We start from the raw sequence: 27303 nt of genomic DNA on the forward strand, positions 1-27303 counted from the left end.
CATGAGCACAAACTGACATCAAAATGATCTTGTGGATACTGGACTGGGATGCAGGAGTATTGAGTTCAGGTCCTGGCTCTGCCACAAGCTATCTATGTGACCTTGAGCAAGCCACTCCATGCTTCAGTTTCCCACCTCTGAAATGACGATGACAGTACTTCTGAATTTTAGGTATCTTAGGCCTTGTCTTCACTATGAAATTAGGTTGAATTTATAGCAGTCGGTTTTGTAGAAAGCGTTTTTATACAGTCGATTGTGTGTGTCCCCACACAAATGCTCTAGGTGCATGTAGTCGGCGGAGTGTGTCCACAGTACTGAGGCAACCGTCGACTTCCGGAGCGTTGCACTGTGGGTAGCTACTCCACAGTTCCCGCAGCACCGCAACCCATTTGAATTCTGGGTAGAAATCCCAGTGCCTGATGGGGCTAAAACATTGTCGCGGGTGGTTCTGGGTACATATCGTCAGGCCCCCCTTCTCTCCCTCCCTCCGTGAAAGCAAGGGCAGACAATCGTTTTGCGCCTTTTTTCTTGAGTTACCTGTGCAGACGCCATACCACGGCAAGCATGGAGTCTGCTCAGCTAACTGTCACTGTATGTCTCCTGGGTGCTGGCAGATGCGGTATTACATTGCTACACAGCAGCAGTTAATTGCCTTTTGGCAGCAGACAGTGCAGTATGACTGGTAACTGTCATCAACGTAGTCCTGGGTGCTCTTTTAATCGGGTGCCTGGGCAAACATGGGAATGACTCCAGCCAGGTCATTTCCCTTTTAAGTTTCGTCTCATGGCGATTCAGTCCTACCGGCAGTGCACTGTCTTTTAATCTGCAGCCAGCAGAAGACAATGGCTAGCAGTCATACTGCACCGTCTTCTGCCGAGCACCCAGGTGATGACGATGGCTAGCGGTCGTACTGCACAGTCTGCTGCCAGCAAGATGTATAAAGGTAGATGAAGTGGATCAAAACAAGAAATAGACCAGATTTATTTTGTATTCATTTTCTTCTCCCTCCCTCCGTGAAATCAACGGCCTGCTAAACCCCGTTTTGAGTTCTATCCTTGAGGGGACCATTCTGTTTCTTGCAAAGCCACCCCCTTTGTTGATTTTAATTCCCTGAAAGCCAACCCTGTATGCCATGTTGTCCGTCGCCCCTCCCTCCTCCAGAACAACGGCAAACAATCGTTTCACACCCTTTTCCCTGGATTGCCCGAGCAGGAGCAGACGCCATAGCACAGCAAGCATGGAGCCCGTTCAGCTCACCGCAGCAGTTATGACCATTGTAAACACCTCGTGCATTATCATGCAGTGTATGCAGAACCAGCACCTGAAAAACCAGACGAGGAGGCGACGGCAGCGCAGTGATGAGGACATGAACACACTTTTCTCTAAAACCGCGTTCCCCCACAATTTGGAGATCATGGTGTTAATGGGGCAGGCTCATGCCGTGGAATGCCGATTCTGGGCCTGGGAAACAAGCACAGAGTGTTGCAGGTCTGGGATGATTCCCAGTGGCTCCAAAACTTTCGCATGCGTAAGGGCACTTTCATGGAACTTTGTGACTTGCTTTCCCCTGCCCTGAAGCACAAGAATACCAAGATGAGAGCAGCCGTCACAGTTCACAAGCGAGTGGCAATAGCCAGGTGGAAGCTTGCAATGCCAGACAGCTACCGGTCAGTCGGGAATCAATTTGGAGTGGGCAGATCTACTGTGGGGGTTGCTGTGATGCAAGAAGCCAACGCAATCACTGAGCTGCTGCTATCAAGGGTAGTGACTCTGGGAAATGTGCAGGTCATAGTGGATGGCTTTGCTGCAATGGGATTCCCTAACTGTGGTCACTGAATACGTGCAGCCAGACACCAGAGCAGTTAGAAGAGCACAGCAGGAAGCGGTGCGCATCAGAGAAGCTTTGAAAACCAGTTTCATGACTGGCCAGGGTACTGTGTGACACTTCTGTTTGTTTCTCCTTGATGAAAACCCGCCCCCTTGGTTGACTCTAATTCCCTGTAAGCCACCCGCCCTCCCGCCTTTGATCACATCTTGCTTGCAAAGGAAATACAGTCACTATCATTTAAAAACATGTATTCTTTATTAATTGATTATAAAAATAGGGAAAGGTAGCCCAGGTGGGGTGTGGGAGGAGGGTAGGAGGGAAGGAAAAGGCCACTTTAAAACTTGTTGAATGCCAGCCTTCTGTTGCTTGGGCTGTCCACTGGGGAGGAGAGGTTGGGTGCCTGGAGCCTCCCACCCCGCGTTCTTGGGTGTCTGGGTGAGGAGGCTATGGAACTTGGGGAGGAGGAAGGGCGGTTAAGCAGCAACTGCAGCGGCAGTCTGTGATCCTGCTGCCATTCATGAACCTCCACCAGATGCTGGAGCATGTCTGTTTGATCCCGCAGTATCCCCAGCGTTTCCTCATGCCTCCTCTGATCTTCCTGCTGCCACCTCTCCTCACGTTCATCAGCCACTGTCCTGTACTCTGCTATTGTGTCCCTCCACACAGCTCTGTCAGTGCCGGACAACTGCATGAGCTCAGAGAACATCTCATCGCGTGTGCGTTTTTTTTCACTGCCTTATCTGAGATAGCTTCTGGGATGGAGGAGGGAGGCTTGAAACATTTGCAGCTGCTGGAGGAAAAAAAGGGAGTGAAGTATTTAAAAAGATACATTTTACAGAACAATGGCTATACTCTTTCACAGTGAACAACACTATTCACATTACATAGCACATGTGATTTTGGTACAAGGTCACATTTTGCATCTTATATTGAGTGCCTGCGGCTTTGGTGTTAGAGATCACACACGCAGGGCCGGGCAACAGAATTCGGCTTGCAGGCGGCCATGGTAAGCCATAGTCTTTTGGCTTCTGCAACCTTCATAACAGCAGCCCCCTCCTTTCCCATACCAAGCAAAGCCCGTTGAGTTGGCCATTTACTGCTGCAGTTTTCCTGTTAATGTGCAGCAGCAGAAACCAAACTAACCCCCTCCCCCCATCCAATTCTCTGGGATGATTGCTTTTCCCCTCCCACCAGTGCCTGGCTGGTATCAGGGAAGTTCCCTGCTAGCCAAACGCTCAGCTCAGCATCAATGTCTCCCCACTCCCACCGTGTGGCTAACTGCAGGGAGGATTTATTTTCAGCCATAGGCAAACAGCCCAGTAGGAACGGCCACTTCTGAAAGTTCCCTTAATCAAATTCCCCTATTTCAACCTGGTTACCATGAATGATATCACTCTCCTGAGGATAAAGAGAGATAAAGAACAGATGTTGCTTGAATGCCAGCAAACACTGGGACCATACGCTGCCAGGCTTTGTCATGCAGTGATACCAGATTACTTGCTACTTAGCATGGCGTGGTAAAGTGTCCTACTATGGAGGACGGAATAAGTCTGCTCTCCCCAGAAACCTTCTGCAAAGGCTTTTAGAGTACCTCTAGGAGTACCTTCATGGAGATGTCCCTGGAAGATTTCCGCTCCATCCCCAGACATGTTAACAGACTTTTCCAATAGCAGTACTGGCCACAAATGCATCCCAAGTCCTCAGGGCTACTTAATCATTAAAAAATACTTGCTTTTATAACATATATTATATTAAAAAAGGTACACTCACCAGAGGTCCTTTCTCCGGCTTCGTTGGGTTGGGAGGGTATTTCAGTCAGGATGATAAAAAGATCCTGGCTGTCGGGGAAAACGGTGTGCTGTGTGCTCTCCCCAAGCTCGTCCTCCTCCTCATCTTCCCCATCTTCAAAATCCTCAGCCATGGTGGAGAGTATCCCATCCTCAGAGTCCACGGACAGGGGTGGGGTAGTGGTGGCGGCCCCCCCTAGAATTGCATGCAGCTCAGTGTAGAAGCGGCATGTCTGGGGTTCTGTCACGGAGCGTCCGTTTGATTCTTTGGTTTTCTGGTACGCTTGTCTGAGCTCCTTAAGTTTCACGCGGCACTGTGTTGCGTCCCTGATGTAGCATCTGTCCCTCATGGCCTCTGAGATTTTTTGGCATTTTGTCTTTTGGAACGTAGTTCTGATAGCACAGATTCCTCTCCCCATACAGCGATCAGATCCAGTACCTCCCGTTCGGTCCATGCTGGAGCTCTTTTTCGATTCTGGGACTGCATGGTCACCTGTGCTGATGAGCTCACCTGGCCAAACAGGAAATGAGATTCAAAAGTTCCCGGCGCTTTTCCTGTACACCTGGCCAGTGCATCCTAGTTCAGAGTGCTGTCCAGAGCGGTCACAATGATTGCGCTGTGGGAGGCCAATACCTTCGAATTGTGCCCACACTAACACTAATTCGAAACGGCGATGTCAATTTCAGCGCTAATCCCCTCGTTGGGGAAGAGTACAGAAATCGGTTTTAAGAGCCCTTTATGTTGAAAAAATGGCTTTGTTGTGTGGATGGGTGCAGGGTTAATTCGGATTTAATGCTGCTAAATCCGACATAAACTCGTAGTGTAGACCAGGCCTTAGGGTAAAGGATGAATGTCTAATCAACACAGAATAACTGTCTGGATTAGGATTAGTGCAGTCCAGCAAAAAGTGAGAAACAAAAGTTTCCATCTAAAGTTTGTGAGGGACTCCAATGCTATAGTGGTAGGATCATAGTTGAAACTTGGTAGGTAGGATGCACTGAATCATGTACCCTGGCCATGCTATTTCCAGACACTACTTCCCACCTTTGAGGTTTGCTGGCCTACCACGGATCCCCTCCAGCTAAGTCCTCCTCCCCACCCCGAACAGATTTTCTGCCTGCTGACTCTATCCCCCTGCTCCATAAACCTGCTCTGAACTTGTCCCTATGCCTTTACCCAATCATATCCTAGTGTGCATTTTTATGATAGCCGTTTTTAAGATCATCATCTTAATATTTGTGTTTGTCTTGGCAGCATTTTGCAAGGCAGATGAGCTTGAATGTGCCAGTCATGATTGTGTGCCACGTGAAGTGTGGTGCGATGGGCAGCTAGACTGCATGGACAACTCAGACGAATGGAACTGTGGTAAGTCTCATCTGTGCTACTGGATGGAAGTAATGTTGTGGATGGTAAATGTCATGAAATAGTTGAGTTTTTTTAACATTTTTCCAAAGTGGGGCTGGAAGAACTTGGACGAGGAGCCTGTTCCAGGAAAGCATGAAAGTCAGTACAAACTGTACAGTGGGCAAGGGAGAAAGAGAGAGGGTTAGATGACAAATGTGTGGATACTGCAAGGTGCAGGAGGAGATAAGATGAGAGAAGTGATGTTGACTGAATGGAAATGTGGAGAGCTTCTGAAGTGAGGAGTAGAGTCTTGAGACTGCTGTAAAAGAAGGCAGAGAGGCAATGAAGAAACTGAAGTATACAAATGACTTGGGCAGAATGACTAGGGCTTTGATCCTGTACTCATTGAACTTCATGTCAGAATTCCCATTGACTTCAATGGTGCTGAGAAGAAAATAAGCCTGGCAGCTCCATTTTGAATGTACTGGAGTGAGAAAGGGGACAGTCAGCAGAGAAATCTGGCTATTACCCACCTGCAGTACCAGCATCCATAAAAAGGCCTCATGCTTTTATGTGTTATTAAAATAAGAATTCTCAAAGCATGGCTGTTTGAGTAAGAATTATGTGAGTCCCACATAAGCAATAGCAATATCTGAAGGAAGCAGGATGTGTGTGTGTGTTGTGGTGTCCTGGCCCATATACCCGAACTCCACCAGACAGCAATTGGCTGCACTGTATATGTGATGCTATCTGAAGCTAATCTATTTCTCTGTGTGAAGGTAATACGGTACCACGAAGAAATCGGATGTTTTATGACATTTTTAGTGTAAAACAGAAAGATATCCTGTTGTTTAGAGAAACAAATATTCTTTATTCATACTGCTGAGAAAATACATTGTGCACACATCCATCAAAATTACTTAGGCAGTGGAGACAAAAAGTCCTATAAACATGAGTTAGAAGTATCGAGAAGGAGGAATCAAAGATTAATATATAATTTTCTTATAGAGAGGTAAAGGCAGTGTAGTATGAATGAAAAATGCTTAATGACTAAGTGAGTTCGGATGAATGAAATTCAAGAATAAGTGAGAAGTACAAAGTCTAAATAAAAACAATATGTATTTGGGGAAAAATGCACACAAAAAACCTTCTGTCAAGAGTTCCTGTCACAAACTGTAGTACTATAGGGCACCTAAGTTTACCTCAGTGCATTTTTGGCCATTTGGAAGCTTTCTTGTGCAGGATCAAAACAAAGGCAGACATTAAGCCAATAAGCAGGTTGGGGAAAGAGATGATGATAATGGCAGAGGATGGTCTTTTTTGTGGTCAATAGCTATTGATTGTTCTTCATTTCTATAAACACACCTGATATAGTCATAATAGGAGCAATATAAATTTATCAAGGGCCAGATTCTGATACTGTTCTTATATTGAGTAGCACCTTATTCCACAAGTGGTCTCATAGATTTCAGTTGGACTACTTGTGGAGTAAGGTACTACTCAACATGAGTTAGGCTGTCAGTCTGGCCCCATATAAACAAATGATGAATTGAAGTGGTTCGGTTTGATCTAAACTTCAGGATGTCTCTCTTGTTTGTTATCTTATGTACTGTCTTGTCTAGGACTACCTAGAGTCTGATGGGCACTGCTGCCTCCTTCTTGAATTAAATCTTCATAAAGTATAGAGGAGATAAAAAATAACTGGATCTTGCATTACTCAAAGACACTTTTGAAAGTATTCTTATATTTACAATGTAACAAACAGCATACCAACTAGCTGAAGAAATACTTAAGTTACTTTTCTTTTTCTTTGCAGTGACCCTATCTAAAAACACAAGCTCTTTGGCATTCCTGACTATTCACAGGTCAGCTACTGACTACCATGTTTGTGCTGATGAGTGGCAAGAAAAGTTAAGCCAACTGGCCTGCAATCAAATGGGTTTAGGGTAAGGTCAGTAGTTTGTAGCATTGATGAATTTCCCCGGCTGATGGGGGCAGCAGAGTTAGTTGAGTCTATTGTGACTATTGTTAGTGTGACCTGCGTGAGATTAAATTTAGTACAAAAAGGGTTAGTAAAGGAAAGGGGTAATGGAATTCTATGAACTCTTGAAAGCAAACTCTCATTAAAATTCTGACACTTTATAAACACTACACAACTGTAATTAAAGGAGGTAGTTAAAAAGATAACCTTTCAGCCAGGTATTGGAAAGTAAATTGAATTTATAATTATTTTTGAAACTAATTATAGCTTTGAAATTTGATACTGTATTTGTTCCTAGCGACTAAAAAACAAACAGTTTGCTTTATGAAACAGAAAGGAGAAACTGTGGTAATTTCAGTTTGTTCAGTGGAGTTCTGTAATTAGAATGTATCCATGAGAATTTTAAAAAGGGTTTTATCCGACACTCACCTCCCCAGTCAGAGCCCCTGTCATTTTCATTAAAAAGAAGGATGGATCCTTAAGGCTGTGCATGGACTACTGTGCCCTAAATAAAATTACCATGCAAAAATTGCTACCCCTAATCCCAGTGCTCATAGACCAAGTAAGAATGGCCTGGTTAGTCACCAAGCTGGATGTGAGGAGCACCTGTAATCTAGTCAGGGTCTGTCCAGGGGACTAACAGAAAACTGCATTTTGACTATGATAGGTGTTAGGGCCCATAATGAGAGCTCTCTGACCTACTGGTGAGATTCAGGAGTAGGGTCAGGTCATGGTCACACCAAAGGTCAAAGGGGGACTCAGAAGTCATGCCAAGGGTCACAGCTTGAATCAGCAATGGGGAACAAGGTGTGGTCACAGGAATAGGGACAAATATGGGGAAAAGGAACAAGGCAGGGAGGTGGGGACTTGGTCTCAGCAGTCTGGGCAGCAACCAGCCTAGCAACTAGTTGCTCAGAAAAGGGATGGGACAGGAATAGGAAGCTTTATGATCAGTAGTGTCCAATCAGCCATCTGCTGTTAGTCATCTGACCCCACTGAATCAGCAGGTGTAGCTTCTGGTGTGTGAGTGGGAGATATTAGCAGCAGTTCCCACATCAGTTCTTGCAACATGATGATATACAGAGTAAGGCTCCTGCTTGGCAGCTGCCCAGGCCTAGGATCAAGACTGGTGGTGCCTGATGCAACCCCATCTCCTAGGGTAATCCACGGGGTCAGACTTCTCTGCGTGATTCCTGTGGAAGGTCCATACTTTTGCAGGGGTGTGCACATGATGAGCTGGCTCCCAAGAGAATTCTTCAGGTCCATAACTATCCCAATCGATCAGATAGTACAGGGGCCCTCTATGCATTTGGGGGTCCAGGCTGTCGTGGACGAGATATGTCTCATGGTCTTGAACTTGAACCAGGGGTAGAGGTGGTTCCTGCTGGGGTTTCCCGTAGGTCTTCCCTTGGGGTTTTCCCACTTTTACCCAACCAGGGAACCTCTTTTATACTGTTTTTCCGACCATGCTTAACACCCTGTGCACACGCATTAGAGTTTCAACCCTCTTTTCCTTATCTGTACTTCCACACCCCATGAATATTTGGGTGCCCCATTTTTCATAGGTTATCTTAGTTCCTCTTATTCTCATTAGCATCTACACACAACATGTGTCCATGGTAACCTGCAATCAGAACAGGACATTCCATGATGTTACAATCAGGCGTCTTGTGGTCTTGGACAGTACGTTGCGGTTTATTTTTCCATAACATCACCTATTGGCTCATCTTTTACAGTAATCTTCTAACCTACCTGGCATATGGTTATTCCTAAGTTACCCACTCATGTCAAAAAGAACAGAAGTACTTGTGGCACCTTAGAGACTAACAAATCTATTAGAGCATAAGCTTTCGTGGGCTACAGTCCATTGTTGCTACTCTGAAACCACTCATGTCAAGCATTCTTAAGCCTACGACCTACTATGGCTAAACTAAAATCTTACAGGCCTCAGCCTGTAGGCTTTGCATTCTAGCCATGCTTTACTTATATATCTAATACACAGTCATCACTCCTACCTATTTGTCAATCTATTGTTCAAGCACCTGGTTGACCTTTTCTGATTGGCCATCCATATGAGGGTAATGTGTGGTGGATGCATGATCTGGACATCTTGGAGGGAAAACTCATCCTTCCAGAACCTGGATATGACTTGGAAGCCACAGTCTGTGGTAAGATGTTTTGGGAGGCCATGGAGGTGGAAGATATGTGTGACTAGAAGGCATGCAGTAGTTTCCACGTGTGCATGGTACAAAATTGGCTGTTTTGGTGAGTTGGTCCGTGATAGTTAGTATGGTGTTAGGCCTTCAGATTCGGGTAGTTCCACTATAAAAATCAAGGGTAATATGTGACCAGGGCCAGGAAAGGGTCCCAGGTTGGCATCAGAAGGCCAAAAGTCCTGCTCTAGAGGAGTTTTGTGCAAGCACAGATATTGCAGGACCTGATGTAGGACCAAATGTCACCTTGCATTTGTGGCCACCAGAACAAGTGGGCTACAACTCAGAGTCTTGGATTGCCCAAAGTCACCTGCCTAAGGGGTATCACGATGTATGCACAGTACTTCCAGTCTTGGAAAACCCTTGGGGATGGATAGGGAGCCATTGATATAGAGGAGGTTATTGACCCAGGGATAGTGGTGTTGGATTATTAGGGAGAGCTGCTCAAAGCATGGTAAGGAAGTCCGAGGCTACAGACCCACAAATTAAATCATGTGGTTTTAATGTGTAAGGTGGCGGTTCTTTGGGGTTAGTGGGTTCTGAATAGTATTCCCCTTTTCGTCAGAGGGCATCAGCCTAGCCATTCATGTTGCCTGGATTATACATGATTATGAAATCGAATCTTGAAAAGAATAGGGCCCAACACAACTGATGCTGATTCAGTGCTTCGGCAGATCATAGATATTCTAGATTCTTATGGTCAGTTAAAACTAGGATGGGATGTTTGGCCCCCACCCAGGCAGTGTTGCCAATTCTCACATGGAGCCTTCATGGCAAATAACCCCTTGTCTGCTATTTCATAATTGCATAGCTTTTTTTTGACTACCGCTCTACATTGGGTAGATGTTTTCAGAGAACTATCCACGAGTCCAAGATCTCTTTCTTGAGAGGTAACAGCTAATTTAGACCCAATCATCTTTTATATTTAGTTGGGATTACTTTTCCAATGTGCATTACTTTACAGTTATCAACATTGAATTTCATCTGCCATTTTGTTGTTCAGTCATCCAGTTTAGTGAGGTCCTTTTGTAACTCTTCGCAGTCAGCTAACAATAAATGTTGATGTCTCCTGATTCTTCAGAAAACTGAAGTCAGGTTCTTTTTTCCTACTCTTGAGGCAAAATTCTGTCAGTCATCTGAAGCTTCATTTTCTCAGCTTATTTTCATTACACAGTGACAGAGCCAATAATGGCATAAATCATCTTTGAAGGAGGTCTTTGAGAAAAATGAGGAACACAATACATTTACCAGAACCAGTTGTGGAAAGAAGGAATTTGAACGACTATAACATATTTAGTTCTTCTTTAGACCTTAAGCCAGGTTGGCAGTGAATACATCACTTATGTGAACATTTTCTGCATTGGCAGGGAGGGACTAGATGATGTAATGTTTTCAGGATTTCAAATTGCTTTGAAATCACACTTCAAGTCATATACCTCACCTGTTTGCCATTGACATCCTATATGGTTTATTAGATATAAAATGGCCTCTAACAAGAAAGCCTGTAATAGTAGACTGATAACATTTGACGTGTTGTCAGTAGGTTGCTTATTTCCAGACACAATTTAGTAGGATGGATTATATATTAAGTTAGAATATATATTATATAAAGCAAGAAAATATCAATGACAAATGATTTTCCCTTGCAATAGTCACATTCTGTTCTAAGGGTAATAACATCTTGAGCAAAACTTTTTTTGTGTGCATGGACATTCATAATAATCCAGATCATAAAGTGATTTTAAAAAGGGAATATTTTGTGATTTACATTCCCCACCACCATGAATAAATTTAAAGATCTAAACAAATAAATGCCACCTGTATGATGCCATTATACAGAAGGCATTTGTTATATAGATATATGTTTGTTTAATAATAGTTTATGTGAGTCTATGTTACCTTATGCCTGAAATTACAAGGAAAGGTAGTACATGGTACTTTTCTTCTCTGTACAGTTGTTCAAGATAGAAAACATAGTTTTATTTAGTAGTGAATTCCCAGATGATAAGTCCCAGTGCTCTGTAGTCTTTAGAACATAGAAGGAATGGCTTTCTAACTCAGGGGTGAGCAAACTATGGCCTGGGGGCCGCATGCAGCCCTTCAGATGTTTTAATCTGGCCCTTGAGCTTCTGCTGGGGAGCAGGGTCCGGGGCTTGCCCCGCTCCAACGCTCCAGTGCATGCCATGCCGCTCTGTGGCTCTGCGTGGCTCCCAGAAGCAGCAGCATGTTCCCACTCCAGCTCCTATGCAGAGGGGCAGCCAGGGGGCTCCACACATTGCCCCCGCAGCTCCCATTGGCTGGCAACCATAGCCAATGGGAACTGCAGGGGCAGCGCCCTGCAGACGGGGCAGCGCCCTGCAGACAGGGCAGCACACAGAGCCGCCTGGTCGCCTCCGTGTAGGAGCCAGGAGTGGGACGTGCCGCTGCTTCCAGGAGCTGCTTGAGGTAAGCACTGCCCGGAGCCTGCACCTCCGACCCCCTCCCGTGCCTCAACCCCCTGCCCCAGTCCTGATCCCTGTCCCACCCTCCGAACCCCTCAGTCCCAGCCCAGAGCACCCTCTTGCACTCCAAAGCCCGCACCCCCAGCCGGAACCTGCACCCCAACCCCCTGCCAGAGCCCTCTCCCGCACCCTGAACTCCTCATTTCTGGCCCCACTCCAGAGCCCTCACCCACAGCTGGATCCCTCACCCCCTTCTGCACCCCAACCCCCAATTTCATGAGCATTCATGGTCACCATACAATTTCCATACCCAGATGTGGCCCTTGGACCAAAAAGTTTGCCAACCCCTGTTTTAACTGCTTTTGGATCTTTGTTTGTTTGTTTATTTTAAGAATTGAGAATTTATTAACCGCAAACAAATGAATAGAATTTAAGGACAATGAAATGTGGTTCTGTTAAATGAATTTAGCAATTGGTTCCAAATACACATGAATAACGTTTCTAAATGACAGATTCTAAAACATCAGTCAGTTTGAAAATGTACATATTATAAACTTGACCTCTGGTAGCTGGAGCAACATAAAAAATAACCCAGTTTCTGCCTATTGTACTAAACACAGGCTATTTGCCTGGCTGACAGTCAATACTAATTCCATACAGATTGTATTTTTTCTACAGTTTGTTACAGTGCAACATAATGATGTGATATGATCCCTGGCTCTGAAAAGGGCAGAGCACCCTGTTATAGTAGTTCTGTATCTTGAATTTAGTAAATTCTGTTGAAGTGCAAATCCAGATAGCCTCCAGATTACTCTTTCTTAGCTGTATTGTCTCTGTATTTCTAACAAGAGTAAAGAGCCATTAAAAACTTATTTTTGTTTGTAAAGTATGCAGATATGAGACTGAATTCAAACAAGAAGCAATTTTAAGTAATAATCTGTCACTTTTCTGACAATAATTGTAATTTAACTCCTTTTTGTTGGGTAAGTATGTAATATCATCCAAATTGCTGTAGTCCTACATAATAGAACACGCACCTCACAGTCAGTGCTAGATTCAGAAGTGTAAGGGCTTGTCTACATGGAGACTTAATGCATGGCAAACCAGAATATGAATGTACAGTGAACTAGCTTTCTATGCACTAACTGGCCATGTGGACCTTACTACCATGCTCTGAAAGTTCCATAGTACTCTTTGATGTACTGCTATTTAAGTGTAACCTTAACACAGAATTTCTTGGCTTTCTGGTGTTATAGATGCCTAGTTTCAACTTTAACTCCAACATAATTATTTTGTTGAGAATTTTCTTAGATTTTAAAAATCAGCTCTGTTACAATACCATGTTACCTCTGATGTCCATTGTAGATTTCTAAAAGAGATGTATTGATCTAGACATCTGTGCAGTATTGATATGGGGTGAAATTTTCAAATGCATCAAAGTCCCGTTTTAAAAAAGTAACTGAGGCTCAGATCTTCAAAGTATTTAGCCACCTAATTCCCATTGACATACCTTTGAGGATCTGGGTGTTAGGAGCCTAAATCCCATTTCATTTTGAAAATGGGCCTTAGGCCTCTAAGTCACTTAGGTGCTTTTGAAAATCCATAGGCCTTGCCTTCACTATATAGCTAACTCAATAACTATAACTATATAGCTAACTAATAATTTAGTATTACCATCAGAGCGCCATGGAGTCACTGAGTAAAACAGAACAGCACTATAAAACTTTATTATCTGCAGTTCTGGACATAAATTTTACATGCTATGGGGGTTTTGTGGGTTAAGAAACCCATAAGTTGAGGCTTCAGCTAGCTGCCATGCTGACTGATCTGGAGCTCAGAAATTCTAACATCATTCATTCAAGCTATATGTATCCATGCAGATCTTATAATACCCACAGGACTATTCAGTTACGCACATATGGTCTGTGTATTCATGTAGGTATTCTAATGGAACCCTGGAATCATGTGGGTATTATAATGACCTCATAATGCATTTCAGTAGTTCCATACAGGTACTATCATGGGGGTATTATAATGGCACATTGATTCTGGCAGAGCTGCTCAGCTCTTCGTGGACTCTGTTGGAGAATCTGATCTTAGTAATCACCACATTTTAATGTTTTAATACATTTTAATGTAAATGGATTCATCTAGGAACAAAGAATGTAGAGCATACTTATAGGATGGGGGACTTTATCCTGGGAAGCAGTGACTCTGAAAAAGATTTGGGGTTCATTGTGGATAATTAACTGAACATGAGCTCCCACAGTGTGACGCAGTGGTCAAAGGAGCTATTGCGATCCTGGAATGCATTAACAGGGGAATCTTGAGTAGGAGTAGAGAGGTTATTATTTTTACCTCTCTATTTGGCATTAGTGCAACCACTACTGGAATATTGTGTCTAGTTCTGGTGCCCACAATTCAAGAAGGATGTTGGTAAATTGGAGAGGATTCAGAGAAGAGACACAAGAATAATTAAGGTTTCAGAGTAGCAGCCGTGTTAGTCTGTATCTGCAAAAAGAAAAGGAGTACTTGTGGCACCTTAGAGACTAACAAATTTATTTGAGCATAAGCTTTTGTAGCTCACGAAAGCTTATGCTCAAATAAATTTGTTAGTCTCTAAGGTGCCACAAGTACTCCTTTTCTTTTTAAGAATAATTAAAAGACTAGAAAACTTGCCTTATAGTGATAGACCAAAGAGCTCCATCTATTTAGCTTAACAAAGAGAAGGTTAAAAGGGTTGACTTGATTACTGTCTATAAGTATCTACTGGGGAACAAATATTTAATAATTGGCTCTTCAATCAAGCTGAGAAAGGTACAACACAATCCAATGGCTGGAAGTTAAAGCTAGACAAATTCAGACTGGAAATAGGGTATAAAGTTTTAATGGTGAGAGTAATTAAATTAGTGCCAATGTCAACAGATTAAAACAAACTTGGAGTTTCTGGGCCAGGTGATTTTTGAGATATAAGCCAATCAAATGTTAGGAAACCTTGCAAGAAGTGCAAGCTCTTCTTCTTCTTTATGAACTGTGCATATCTCCAAAATACTTTATTATTAAACAGGTTTAGTATGGTAATGCCTAAGATCCAAGAGTGCAGTCCCATTGTGCTAGGCACTGTACAAACAACAGTAGATGGTTCCCTGCCCTGAACAGCTTACAATGTAAGTAGACAGGACATCCATAGGATGGGGAAAAGGGTAGAACATACAAGATTCTTATAAACAGAGTGAATACTGTGATGGCAGCAAGTATAGTGTGAGTTCCACAATATTTTTTGTGGAGGGGCATGGGGGATGGAGTTTATTTAGCAAGGAATCAGTCAATAGAAAGAAAAGAAAAGGGAAAGGGGTGTGGGGGAAAGGCCAGGGGAGTAGATGATGTGTAGCGATGCTAAAGTGAAGAGACTGTGAGGGAGGGGAAAGGGAAGGGTTGGTGCAAATAGCCAATCAGCACAGGCCAGAGAGAGTCCAGTCAAAACTGTAGGAAGTTCTCCAAAAGCATGTATGTCTTTAAAAAACAAACAACAAAAAACACACTTGAAAATCACACTGTTGATCAAAATCCTTGTTCCTTCTAGAGTTAAAAATAAAACCTCAGATGACTAACCCTGAGAGAAGTTAGGGAAGAAACAATTTTCTTCCTTTGTCCAGGTTGTATTCCATGGGTGAAATTCTGTGCCATATCTGTAAGAGGTGCACTACGGATCTTGCAGCCAGGAGATGGGAGTGGCTTAAATGGCCATCTTTGCACCCTCACAAGCTTGAGGGCTCTCTTGTTAGCAAAGAGTGAAGCTGAATAGAGCAGGTTAAGTTGAAGAATTGGAACATTATTAAATCTTGTGCACTGCTTTGTTCATGTGGTTGAGTTGCTTCCAGCCTAACTCCACTTATTCCCTGTTCCCTTGTTGTCGTGTCAATAACAGCCCCTGCAGGGAACATGGGCACTCTGACTCCATTTCCATTGATCATGATACAGGGGCCTCTGTAAGTATTATGGCTGCCTCTGGGCTGCAGAGCTGCCCAGAAACTCCACCACAGGCCCGACCTGAGTCATACCATGCTACTCCTGCTCCAAACTGTGTCCCTGGCACTGTCCACTATGCCTAGGTTTGTGGAATGGGGAAGAGGGGGCATCAGGAACTAGATTTAATACTTAGTCACTTTCAGAGCATTCAAATGGATAGTGTCCTTTTAAAGGTGGTGAATGGATATATTATTATAGAATATAATCTGGAATTACTTCTTTTTATAAATACAAAGCATAGGTTAGCTACAATCTGTTTGTTTTACCTTATTAAGATCACACAATATTTGGGGTAATACAGAGATTTACAAACTTCATTGCACTGCGACCCCCTTCTGACAACAAAAATTACTACACGACTCCAGCACGGGGGACTGAAGCCTGAGCCCACCCAAGCCACACCGCCCTGAGGGGATAGGAGAGCCAAAGCCAGCTGGCTTCAGCCCCGCCACCCAGGGCTGAAGCCCAAGCCCAAGCCCCAAAGCCCCAGCCCCACTGCCCAGGGCTGAAGCTGAAGCCCAAGCCTTGCTGCCCAGAGTCGGGGGCTCAGGCTTGGGCTTTGACCCTGGGCCCCAGCAAGTCTAACACCAGCCCTGACGACCCCATTAAAACGGGGTCCCAAGCCACAGTTCGAGAACCACTGGGGTAATATAAGCTTGCATCCATCAACTGGCATGATGATGTTCATGTTTAAAAATACATTTTTCTGAATTATATATTTTATAAATTACATATTTGGTGAAAGCCACACAATGGATAAAACACCATTCTACAAAATTATGAAGTAATGGAGAAGTTGCTCATGGCAGATTCTTCATACAAAGAAGACAGGTCAAAAATGTTAAACAAATGGTTTTGTGAACATTGTTGGAGGAGATGGAAGGGGAAATGAGAAAATACTGGAAATTAATAGAAGGAGACAGCTGTGTCTGTTTACCATAAGCAGACACAGGAGGTAGAAGCTCTTTGCTGCAGAAGAGCCTTCATCTGATGAGGTGAAAACTGTTTTAAAAGTGCTTACTAGCAACCGCTGGTGGCTAGTAGATCATGGACTGATAATTGTTTAATATGCCCAGAGGAGATTAGAGAAGGAAACCATACAATGGACAGAATCCAAGGACAGGACCTTAGAGTCTAATTAATTCTGCCAGTCCTGCTGAGAGTATTTCCATATGGTAGCACTGACAGCCATTGCCAAAAAATCATGCTTAGTCGATCATCAACAACTTGTATAGTAAGCTAACCAATGGATGCTACCTGTTTTAAACCACTGTAAAAGTAATATAGCTCAGATTTAAAAATAGCCTAATGCCATGTGCTGCCCTATGAGAAAGATGCAGGAGCAATCTCTAGGCCCTTTGACATTTTTCCTGTTTTTTTTTTTTTTGTTGTTCCTTCCATTGGCTGGAATCCAGAATTTGAGTTATTGTTAGACTTTAGTTGATGCAGACCTGGCAAACTAACTCACTGCTGACATAGAGCATGATGTACCATATTGTTAATTTTTATGGCTAATAGATCATTCTTTACAGGAAAACCATGAGGTGTCTGGAGCCATTTATGAGCTATGTCCTCTCCTTCATATAGCAATTCAAACATATCAAAAACAGCAACTTATTTAGTAGATACACAGGCAGAGTTGTTAGCATAATAACAGATAATGGCTGGGCTCAAGAGGTGTAAGTCTGAAAATATCATTTAGTGGAACCATTCCAATCTATATTCAGTTGTCTGTTGGACAGATGTAGACTCCCAGGTTCCTCTAGCTATTTGTTTTGTTTAGCAGACTTGAAAACTTGGACTCAGACTATTAAATTCTATAACTGAAGTCCAGTTTTATCTTTACATTTTTACAGGTTAACAAGCTTCTGATGGTCAGTATCAATTAGAAAACCCCAAACTCTCTACTACTACTACGTGTGTGTGTATAATATATAATATAACGTAATTTCCCACATGTGTAATTAAAAAAGTACAAGAAGGAATTTTATTTTTTAACATTAGATAAGTGATTTATTTTAAAGTATACTAAGTGTTATCCCTCTCTTCTCCCATAAAGGATTCCTTAGCTATCAAGCTTAGGGATTCTATAATCTTCTGAGTAGGAGCGTGGTCTTGGACATAACAGAAACTTCTGTATTAGATCAAATGGATGGGTCTGAAAAACAAATTAGTTTTCCAGGAAAGGGACAAACAGTAACAGATTTCCTAGGTGGGGGCGGGGGGGAGAAATCAAGCATTAGAAACTGTAAGATGCTTAAAAATACAATTAAACTATGAATCAGTTTGTTTGTGGTTCACTAATTGTGCAGTAGCCCTGAATATCTGTATTTTTCCAAACCTACTCATGACTTTTGTCTAACTTCAGTTTAAAGGAAAATGGCATTGGATTTTTTTACACTTTTTTAAAACTCTTCATGTGTAACAGCTTTTTAGAATCTTGAACAAGTCATTCCTGCAGATTTTTTCTGTTGAGGAAAGCCAGATTTTTCTTCATCATGGCTTTAGATTGTCATTAAAAAAAATCTTGATGAGGAAACAAGTCTGAGAGTTGAATGTTTCATTGAAAGCTTAAAGGCATCTTGGCAGAATCTGAGAATCTATCATGTTTGCTTCTTACACCCATTGCTCAGACAAGGTCAGAACTTTTTTTGAAATACAATATATTGTTCATCATTCATCTTCACTGTCCGTGTGTGCTTCTTAGTGCAGATCCTGCATTTCTTATGTACCCAAATCTTCCACTGACTTTAATGGGAGTTTTGGGTGTATGGGGAAGGCACAATCAGGCCCTTAATAATATTTACAAAACTATTTCTCTTTAGTCATAACTTCCACTGTGCTTGTTTCCCCCCCCCCCAATTCCAGTGTCTAATTAATCAAACCATAGTGACACTTAAGTCAATGGGACTTAAGTCCATGCTAAAAGTTAAGCACATGCTTGAGCACTTTGCCGAAATGGGAGCATCATTCCTAAGCACATTGTCAACACTTAAATAACGATCGTAATAACAGGGCTTTATTTTTTCTTCCCACTTATTTTCCCTAGACCCTTGCCACCCACCTTAGTAAAATCACAATTGGGTGGGTTTTTGCCTCTAGTTTCACCAGCTTTGAAAGATTTTCAGTGGTAGTCCATTGCACTGCTTTAGCTCCAGCTCCAGACAGAAAGCTGCTTTAGGTACCTTTTCTGAATCTTCCAACATTTATCCGATGTCTTTAACCAGTCAAGCAAACAAAAACTTGCTTTTGCCAGGGGATGTAACATCTATTCATCAGTTTAAAGTTTGTCAATCTAAATCTAAAAGTTTGTAATGTCTGGAGCTAGCCCCGCCCTTACACATTTTTCCTTTGCCTGTATCTTCCATATTACTATTCAGTTTTCTGTCTCTGTGTGTGTCCCCCTAAGATTTTCTTTCTTTCTTTCTAATATATACACCCTTAATTTCAGCTCGGTCCCCCTTTTTGGGAGGGGCAAAATTTTTGGCCCTGGGGTGTCTGTCGTATAGATTGCTATGGAGCTGCACAGTCCCACTGCGCTTTGATGTTACCTAGGCCTGAACATAGCCTTGCCTTTCTGCTACTGGAGAAGGATGCATGGGACCAGGGGCAATGGAACATGATGGAGGTTTCCGTATGCCCTGCCAGGTGCTGCCTGCTGTTCAGCTTCCTGGAGCTGATCGCAGCTAGCATAAATGACTCTAGAGTACCTGCTCTTACTTATGCTTGGGAACCACTCCAACATATAGAGAGCTCAGGATCAAGGGAGCATAAAGGCAAACTTTAGTGCACCTGAGCTGTACCCTATACAGTTTCACTGGACTTCAGGATCTGGTATTTTGTTAGTTAACTCATGCTGTAGAGCTACATATGGAACTCATTTCAAATTCACAGCACAAGAGCAAATATTCAGAAATGTGTGTTTTTGAAGGGTTTTAAGATAAAAAAATAACCAATTTTGCCAAATGTTTTGCAGAAGAGCAATCATAGAATATCAGGGTTGGAAGGGACCTCAGGAGGTTGTTACCCAGGGTTCTTTCAACCCAAAGCTCTTGGTAACTTTTACTCTGTGCGAGGTGGTGTCAGGAAATAAATCAGGGGAGACACGGCCATCTGACCAATAGATGGCTGACACAAACAGGACAACACGAGTGCTTTCACTTAAAGCTAAACCTTTCTTAGTCTCAAGCACTTATACACACGTCCGCAACAGGTTAGTAAAACACCCCCAACCCTTGATAATTACCAAAGCTGAGTGTGGCTCTCGAGTGGCACAGCGGCAGCCCATCTGCCGGTGGGGAACACAAGATGCATCCAGAGGGAGAGTCCAGTCCTGAAGAGTCCCACCACCTCAGACTTTTCCCCCTTATGTATACATTAGTAATAGAATGACATGTCCCTTAAAGCAAACTTGTTAAGTAAGCAGTTTCAATGGTCAAGCAAGAGGTTCCTTCTGATTATCGATTAACCAGGTGTGAGTTTTTCCAGAGTTTGCAGCTTTGAGGCCCCAATAGACATTCCTGGGGCACATCCTGCTCTTCTAAAATGCATGTATCAGCAACTCAACACAATTCTTATCAGGAAGGGTGCGGGGTCAAGCTGCCCTCTCTGTGGCACCCAAAAACCCTCTTCCCCTCCTGCCTTGGTTAAACTGAGAGTGCTGAATGGCCAATTTACAGCCTGCTGACTTGGCTGCTTTTAGCAATAAGCCATAGTGGTTTCAGGCACTTTACTGGTTTGCCAAAGTCTCCCCGTACAAGGTCATCTAGTCCAACCCCCTGCTCAAAGCAGGACCAATCCCCAACTAAATCATCTCAGCCAGGGCTTTGTCAAGCCTGATCTTGAAAACCTCTAAGGAAGGAAATTCCACCACCTCCCTAGGTAACCCATTCCAGTGCTTCACCACCCTCCCAGTGAAAAAGCTTTTCCTAACATCCAACCTAAACCTCCCCCACTGCAACTTGAGACCATTACTCCTTGTTCTGTCATCTGGTACCACTAAGAACAGTCTAGATCTATCCTCTTTGGAACCCCCCTTCAGGTAGTTGAAAGCAGTTATCAAATCCCCCCTCATTCTTCTGCAGACTAAACAATCCCAGTTCCCTCAGCCTCTCCTCATAAGTCATGTGCTCCAGCACCCTAATAATTTTTGTTGCCCTCTGCTGGACTCTTTCCAATTTTTCCACATCTTTCTTGTAGTGTGGGGCCCAAAACTGGACACAGTACTCCAGATGAGGCCTCACCAATGTTGAATAGAGGGGAATGATCACATCCCTCGATCTGCTGGCAATGCCCCTACTTATACAGCCCAAAATGCCGTTAGCCTTCTTGGCAACAAGGGCACACTGTTGACTCATATCCAGCTTCTCGTCCATTATAACCCCTAGATCCTTTTCTGCAATATTTCAAGAGTGCAAAATCGCCTGAAATGAAATGATAAAATTTAACAAATGATCACTATGTTTACACAGCTTTCATGTTACTGCACATATGCACCATATCTTTTGAAATCCAAATCCATGAAGAATCTTCCTGCTGTTTTGAGAATCTGCTAATTTTTTTTATTAAAAGGCATTTGTATTCTGGGGCAGAATGATCTGATGTTCCCTTAAATTGACCTGCTTGTCTAATGCATAAATGGTTTAAAAAAAATCTTTTCAGTTTTTTTTAAACGGCATCTTGTACAAATTAATTCAGGAGAAAAATGTATAATTTTTTGACCAAGCAGTTGTTGAATCTAGAACCAGGTAAGTAACTGAGGGCTTGATTCTTTGTATAAGTAACCTTACAATGAAGAGCTTCAAAGAGAGAGATGGAAGTCTTACTTACCAGGAAAAAAAAGGGGGGAAAATTGATCTTACCAACCTGCCAAATCTGATTATCTGCTACTTCCGTTTAAGAGACTCTATTTTGATATGTTCTGAAATTTTCCTGTGTCTGTTGATCAGTATGAATAAAATCAATCCATACTGTGATCATCATTCCTGGTTATATCTTGTGGAAGCAATATGAGCTAAACAGACACATAGTGGGTAACTGAAAATTGCTTGGAAAGGAAATTTGTGGGAAGAAAAAGTTTGGATGTGATTCTGAGCATTATGACCAAAATGTAATAGTAATGAATAAAGTAGATGTGAAATAATGCTTATATTTTCTGCCACCAGAGAACTTTTGCCGTTTCCTTTTCCCACTCCCACTTGTTAGAACATTTATCATGAATAACGGTAAAATGTGAGTAGGTCTGACTGGCCAAAACCTGTCCCGCAACCATCTGCAGATCTGTAGTATCATTCAATTGCCCGACTTTGGCATAAAGGGGAAGTACTAAAGCATCTTTCCCTCCCATCAATTTAATGTATGGATAGTCAGAGTCAAAGATATTTGAAGATCCATGGACTGTTTTTATTTGTTTCAGGGGGCCGTCTGCAACAAAAATTATACAAGAAAATGAGCAACTACACCATCAAAAGTGGCTGAATCTGCATTCTGACTGGAAGAATAAAAATGCATCCACATTACCTGCCCTTGTAGTGAAAGGGTAAGGGACAGCTAGTGTGTGCTCCATATGTGCTTCAGAGAGGTGGATGGAGCTATAGCAATGAGGGATGGTATTTCCATTAGTGAATTTTGTGTTCTGAGTGTAGAAAGGTATCTGTGTTTGCATTCACATAAACATATGTATGCATGACGTAATGTAAATTTCACAGTGAGGCTAATGTCTCTTACAACTTCACTCTCATTATTCACTCTGATATTCTGCACTCCTTACACAAGTAGAACTGCTTAGGAATTTCCCTAGGAGTTCCATATATTTAAGGAGAACATACTTACATTACTGAGATTGGCAAAGTGTCTGTTTTGTAACAGAAGTGTTAATTCCAGTGAGAATAGAATTTTGCAATCTGTTTTCAGACAAAGCAGGATAGATTTTTACACCAATTTTTATACAACATAAACTCCAGGCTACCACATTAATTTCAACAGAGTTGTAAATCAGCTGAGAATTTGGCCCAGATCACACAGAGCGGAATAATGATTGTGTAAATGTATGGCCAGTCGGGTTTGAACAATAATAATGTCTCTTCTTATTTTAAAAAAGTGTTTGCATGTTTTCCACGGGGGATATTTATCAACAGAACTACATATGGTTCACTGTTTAGTTTTTCCGTTGTAGGATTCTGAGCACAATATGCACCCTTCTCCCCCCATTTCCCATTCTCAAGTTTGAGTTATCTGTTACATTTGATAGCTATCTAGAAAGTAGTAACCATAATTAAGAAACCATTGAAATATTTAAGTATTATGGTCCAAATTCAGTGTAAACTGGTACAACCAACCTGATTGCCTTCTATGATGAGATAACTGGCTCTGTGGATATGGGGAAAGCAGTGGGTGTGATATATCTTGACCTTAGCAAAGCTTTTGATACGGTCTCCCACAGTATTCTTGCCAGCAAGTTAAAAAAGTATGGATTGGATGAATGGACTGTAAGGTGGATAGAAAGCTGGCTAGATTGTTGGGCTCAACAGGTAGTGATCAACGGCTCAATGTCTAGTTGGCAGCCAGTATAAAATGGTTGGTCCTGGGGCCGGTTTTATTCAACATCTTCATTAATGTTCTGGATGAAGGGATGGATTGAACCCTCAGCAAGTTCACAGATGACATTTAGCTGGGGGAAGAGGTAGATACACTGGAGGGTAGGGATAGGGTCCAGAGTGACCTAGACAAATTGGAGGATTGGGCCAAAAAAAAATCTGATGAGGTTCAACAAGAACAAGTGCAGAGTCCTGCACTTAGGACGGAAGAATCCCATGTACCGCTACAGGCTGGGGACCGACTGGCTAAGCAGCAGTTCTGCAGAAAAGGACCTGGGGATTACAGTGGATGAGAAGCTGGATATGAGTCAGCAGTGTACCCTTGTTGCCAAGAAGGCTAACGGCATATTGGGCTGCATTAGTAGGAGCATTGCCAGCAGATAGAGGGAAGTGATTATTCCTCTCTATTCGGCACTGGTGAGGCCACATCTGGAGTACTGCATCCAGTTTTCAGCCCCCCACTACAGAAAGGATGTGGACAAATCGGAGAGAGTCCAGCGGAGGGTAACATAAATGATGAGGGGGCTGGGGCACATGACTTATGAGCAGAGGCTGAGGGAACTGGGCTGAGGGGAACTGCTTAGTTTGCAGAAGACAAGAGTGAGGGGGGATTTGATAGCAGCCTTCAGCTACCTGAAGGGGGGTTCCAAAGAGGATGGAGCTCGGCCGTTCTCAGTGGTGGCAGATGACAGAACAAGGAGCAATGGTCTCAGGTTGCAATGGAGGAGGTCTAGGTTGGATATTAGGAAACACTATTTCACTAGGAGGGTGAAGCACTGGAATGGGTTACCTAGGGAGATGGTGGAATCTCCATCCTTAAAGGTTTTTAAGGCCCGGCTTGACAAAGCCCTGGCTGGGATGATTTAATTGGGGATGGGTCCTGCTTTTGAGCAGGGGGTTGGACTAGATGACCTACTGAGGTCCCTTCCAAACCTGATATTCTATGATTCTATGATAAAGCCCTGGCTGGGATGATTTAGTTGGTATTGATCTTGCTTTGAGCAGGGGATTGGACTAGATGACCTCCTGAGGTCTCTTTCAACCCTAATCTTCTATGATTCTAACTCTATTCATGTCACTGGAGTTATGCCAGTTTACTTCAGAGCTGGATTTATTTGTGTATTCATCCATTATGGCCATTCATCTCTTCCATCTTTCCAGTGATATATAGAATTTAGTTCCTGACCACTAGTGGCCTGAGTAGGGCCCATAGCCTTTTTGCAACAGAAGTGTTAATTCCAGTAGCCTAGCCAAATTCCTAGTTGAATTACATTCTGTTTATGTAAAAAAAAAAATCTTAAATTTTCAAATAGATGCAAGGGTATTTATCATTTTGTCTTTCACCATAGTGTGCATGGTATACGGCAGTGGTTTTCAACCTTTTTTCATATGTACACCCCTACAAAATTTCAAATGGAGGTGCAGACCCCTTTGGAAATTCCCAGGGGTCCACAGACCACAGGTTGAAAACCCCTAGTGTACAGTATTTTACTCTCTCTACAGTATTTTGTGTATAAGTTTAAATTCGACTCATAGACTTTAAGGCCAAAAGGGACCATCATGATCATATAGTCTGACCTCCTGCACATTGCAGGCCACAGACTTTCACCTTTTACCCATTCCTGTAATAGACCCACTGCCTCAGTTACTGAAGTCCTCAAATCTTGCCTAGATGTTACAGAGAATCCACGGTTTACTCCAGTTCAAACCAGCAAGTGACAGTAAGTTTGTAAAATACTTTGTGATCCTTCTGGATGAAAAGCACAATATAAATATAAGTTAGTATACTTCATTCTTTTTTTGCTCTATCTAGTAATACAGATAAGGAAGTGTTATTTACTCCTGCTCATAACACGAGAACTAGAGGTCACTGAAAGAAATTAATAGGTAGCAGGTTTAAAACAAACAAAAGGAAGTATTTCTTCACACAATGCACAGTCAACCTATGGAACTCTTTTCCAGAGGATGTTGTGAAGGCCAAGACTATAACAGGGTTCAAAAAAGAACTAGATAAATTCATGGAGGATAGGTCCATCAATGGCTCTTAACCAGGATGGGAAAGGATGGTGTCCCTAGCCTCTGTTTTCCAGAAGTTGGGAATGAGTGACAGGGAATGGATCACTTGATGATTACCTATTCTGTTCATTCCCTCTGGGGCATCTGGCATTGGCCACTGTCAGAAGACAGGGATATTGGGCTAGATGGACCTTTGTTCTGACCCAGTATGGCCGTTCTTATGTACAGTGCAATGTTATAACAGCGTGTAATACTGCCTCTTAGAACACTGGACACATTTATCATTCTTCCAGAACAAGGATTTTTCCTGAAGCCTGACCTGTATTTGATTTTCCTTTAATTTCTATATGTGCCCACATTCCTGATATCTCTGCTGGCCTGAAAATTATCTGGGTTAATATAAAAGAGAAACACAAAATTGATTTATGTTTTAATATGGTTTTGGTTGAGAACTTGTCCAGATTTTAAGTGGTACTGTCACTGAAATCTAAGAAAGCCTCTCATTTTTATATATATATATGCACTAGTATATTGTGCTCATCAGTCCCTCAAGACACACAGAAAAAAACTTAAAAACATGGATAACAATAATTTGGCCTTCCATTCTTAGCAAATCCATAGGTATAGTAAATAAATATTGAGATCTTCATAGCAATTGGTGTCTTGTTCATATTTCATCTTATTCAAGATGTCTCTCTCTTATTGACTGGGTTTAATGATTTGCAGGTACTGTCAGTCATGCACATGAATAACTTGACTCATAGTGTGAGTAATCCCATTGAAGTCAATGAACCTTGGACTATGTGACACAAGGAGGCAAATGAACTGTAGAATCAATACTACTGGTAGGGAAATGATTCTCTCCCTCCCAAAAACCTACAACAAAAATGTGAACTCTTCAGTTGGATAAACGTTTTCCTTGGAAACTTTCTGGGTTTTCATCAAAAGACCAGAATTCTTTTGGCAAAAGATTCTGTTTAATCTAAAAGCCATTTTCTATCAAATAAGTGTCAACAAAAATCTTTCACCTACCTGGAAGAACCAAGAGAGCTTCACAGAGATTTATTTGCCTTCAGATGTCTGAATTTAGGAATGATCAGATAGTACATCTCAGCTGTTGGGTTAATTAATAAAGAAAGAGGTAGTCTCTAAGCGTATGTCTACACTATGAAATTTAGTCAATTTTATAGAAGTAGATTGCGTATGTCCACACTAAGCACATTAAGTTGGCGGAGTGCATCCTCACTTCCGTGGCTAGCGTGGACTTTCGGAGCATTGCACTGTGGGTAGCTATCTCACAGTTCCCGCAGTCTCCGCCACCCATTGGAATTCTGGGTTAAGCTCCCAGTGCCTGATGGGGCAAAAACATTGTCACGGGTGGTTTTGGGTACGTCGTCAGTCACCCCTCCCTCCATGAAAGCAACAGCAGACAATTGTTTCACGCCTTTTTTCCATGCAGACGCCATACCACGGCAAGCGTGCAGCCCGCTCAGCTCAGCTTAGTGACACCACTGCTGTCGTGTCCTGGGTGCTGCTGGCAGCAGACTGTGCAGTAGGACTGCTAACCATCGTCATAAACCGCTTCTGCTGCAACTCTGCTCTGCTGCTGTTGTCTGAATATCGAATTTCTCCATGTTGTCTGTCATGGGCTCCCGGGTATGTGTGTTCTTCCTTGGGAAATGTGTGCGGTATTAACCGTCATCCTCCACCACTTCTGCTGCAACTCTGCTCTCCTGCCCTCGTGAATCCACCTCGCAGGTCCTCTTCGTTCTCTATAAATATCTATTCTCATGGCATCCATCGTCAGCCACCGCTTCTGCTGCAACTCTGCTCACCTACAGATGCCATACCACAGCAAACATGGAGCCTGCTCAGATCACTGCGGCAGTTATGAGCATTGTAAACCCCTTGCACATTATCCTGCAGTATGTGCAGAACCAGAACCTGCAAAAGCAGGTGAGGAGGTGACGGCAGCGCGGTGATGAGAGTGATGAGGACATGGACACAGACTTCTCTCAAAGCACGGGCCCCGGCAATTTGGACATTCTGGTGGCAATGGGGAAGGCTT

The 27303-nt window shown here is 42.8% G+C and overlaps 1 protein-coding gene across 1 annotated transcript in view; it reads left to right on the forward strand.

Moving 5' to 3' along the window:
* Positions 1–27303, forward strand: part of CORIN (corin, serine peptidase) — a 320230-nt gene that overhangs the window by 271070 nt on the left and 21857 nt on the right. The window contains exons 15-17 of the mRNA XM_084626359.1: positions 4871–4981; positions 6777–6906; positions 22040–22162. Of these exons, the coding sequence (XP_084482485.1) occupies positions 4871–4981; positions 6777–6906; positions 22040–22162 (364 nt within the window). The remainder of the gene's footprint in view (positions 1–4870; positions 4982–6776; positions 6907–22039; positions 22163–27303) is intronic.

Source organism: Lepidochelys olivacea (genome assembly GCF_965140295.1).
Source record: "Lepidochelys olivacea isolate rLepOli2 genome assembly, chromosome: 4".
Classification (NCBI taxonomy): domain Eukaryota; kingdom Metazoa; phylum Chordata; order Testudines; family Cheloniidae; genus Lepidochelys; species Lepidochelys olivacea.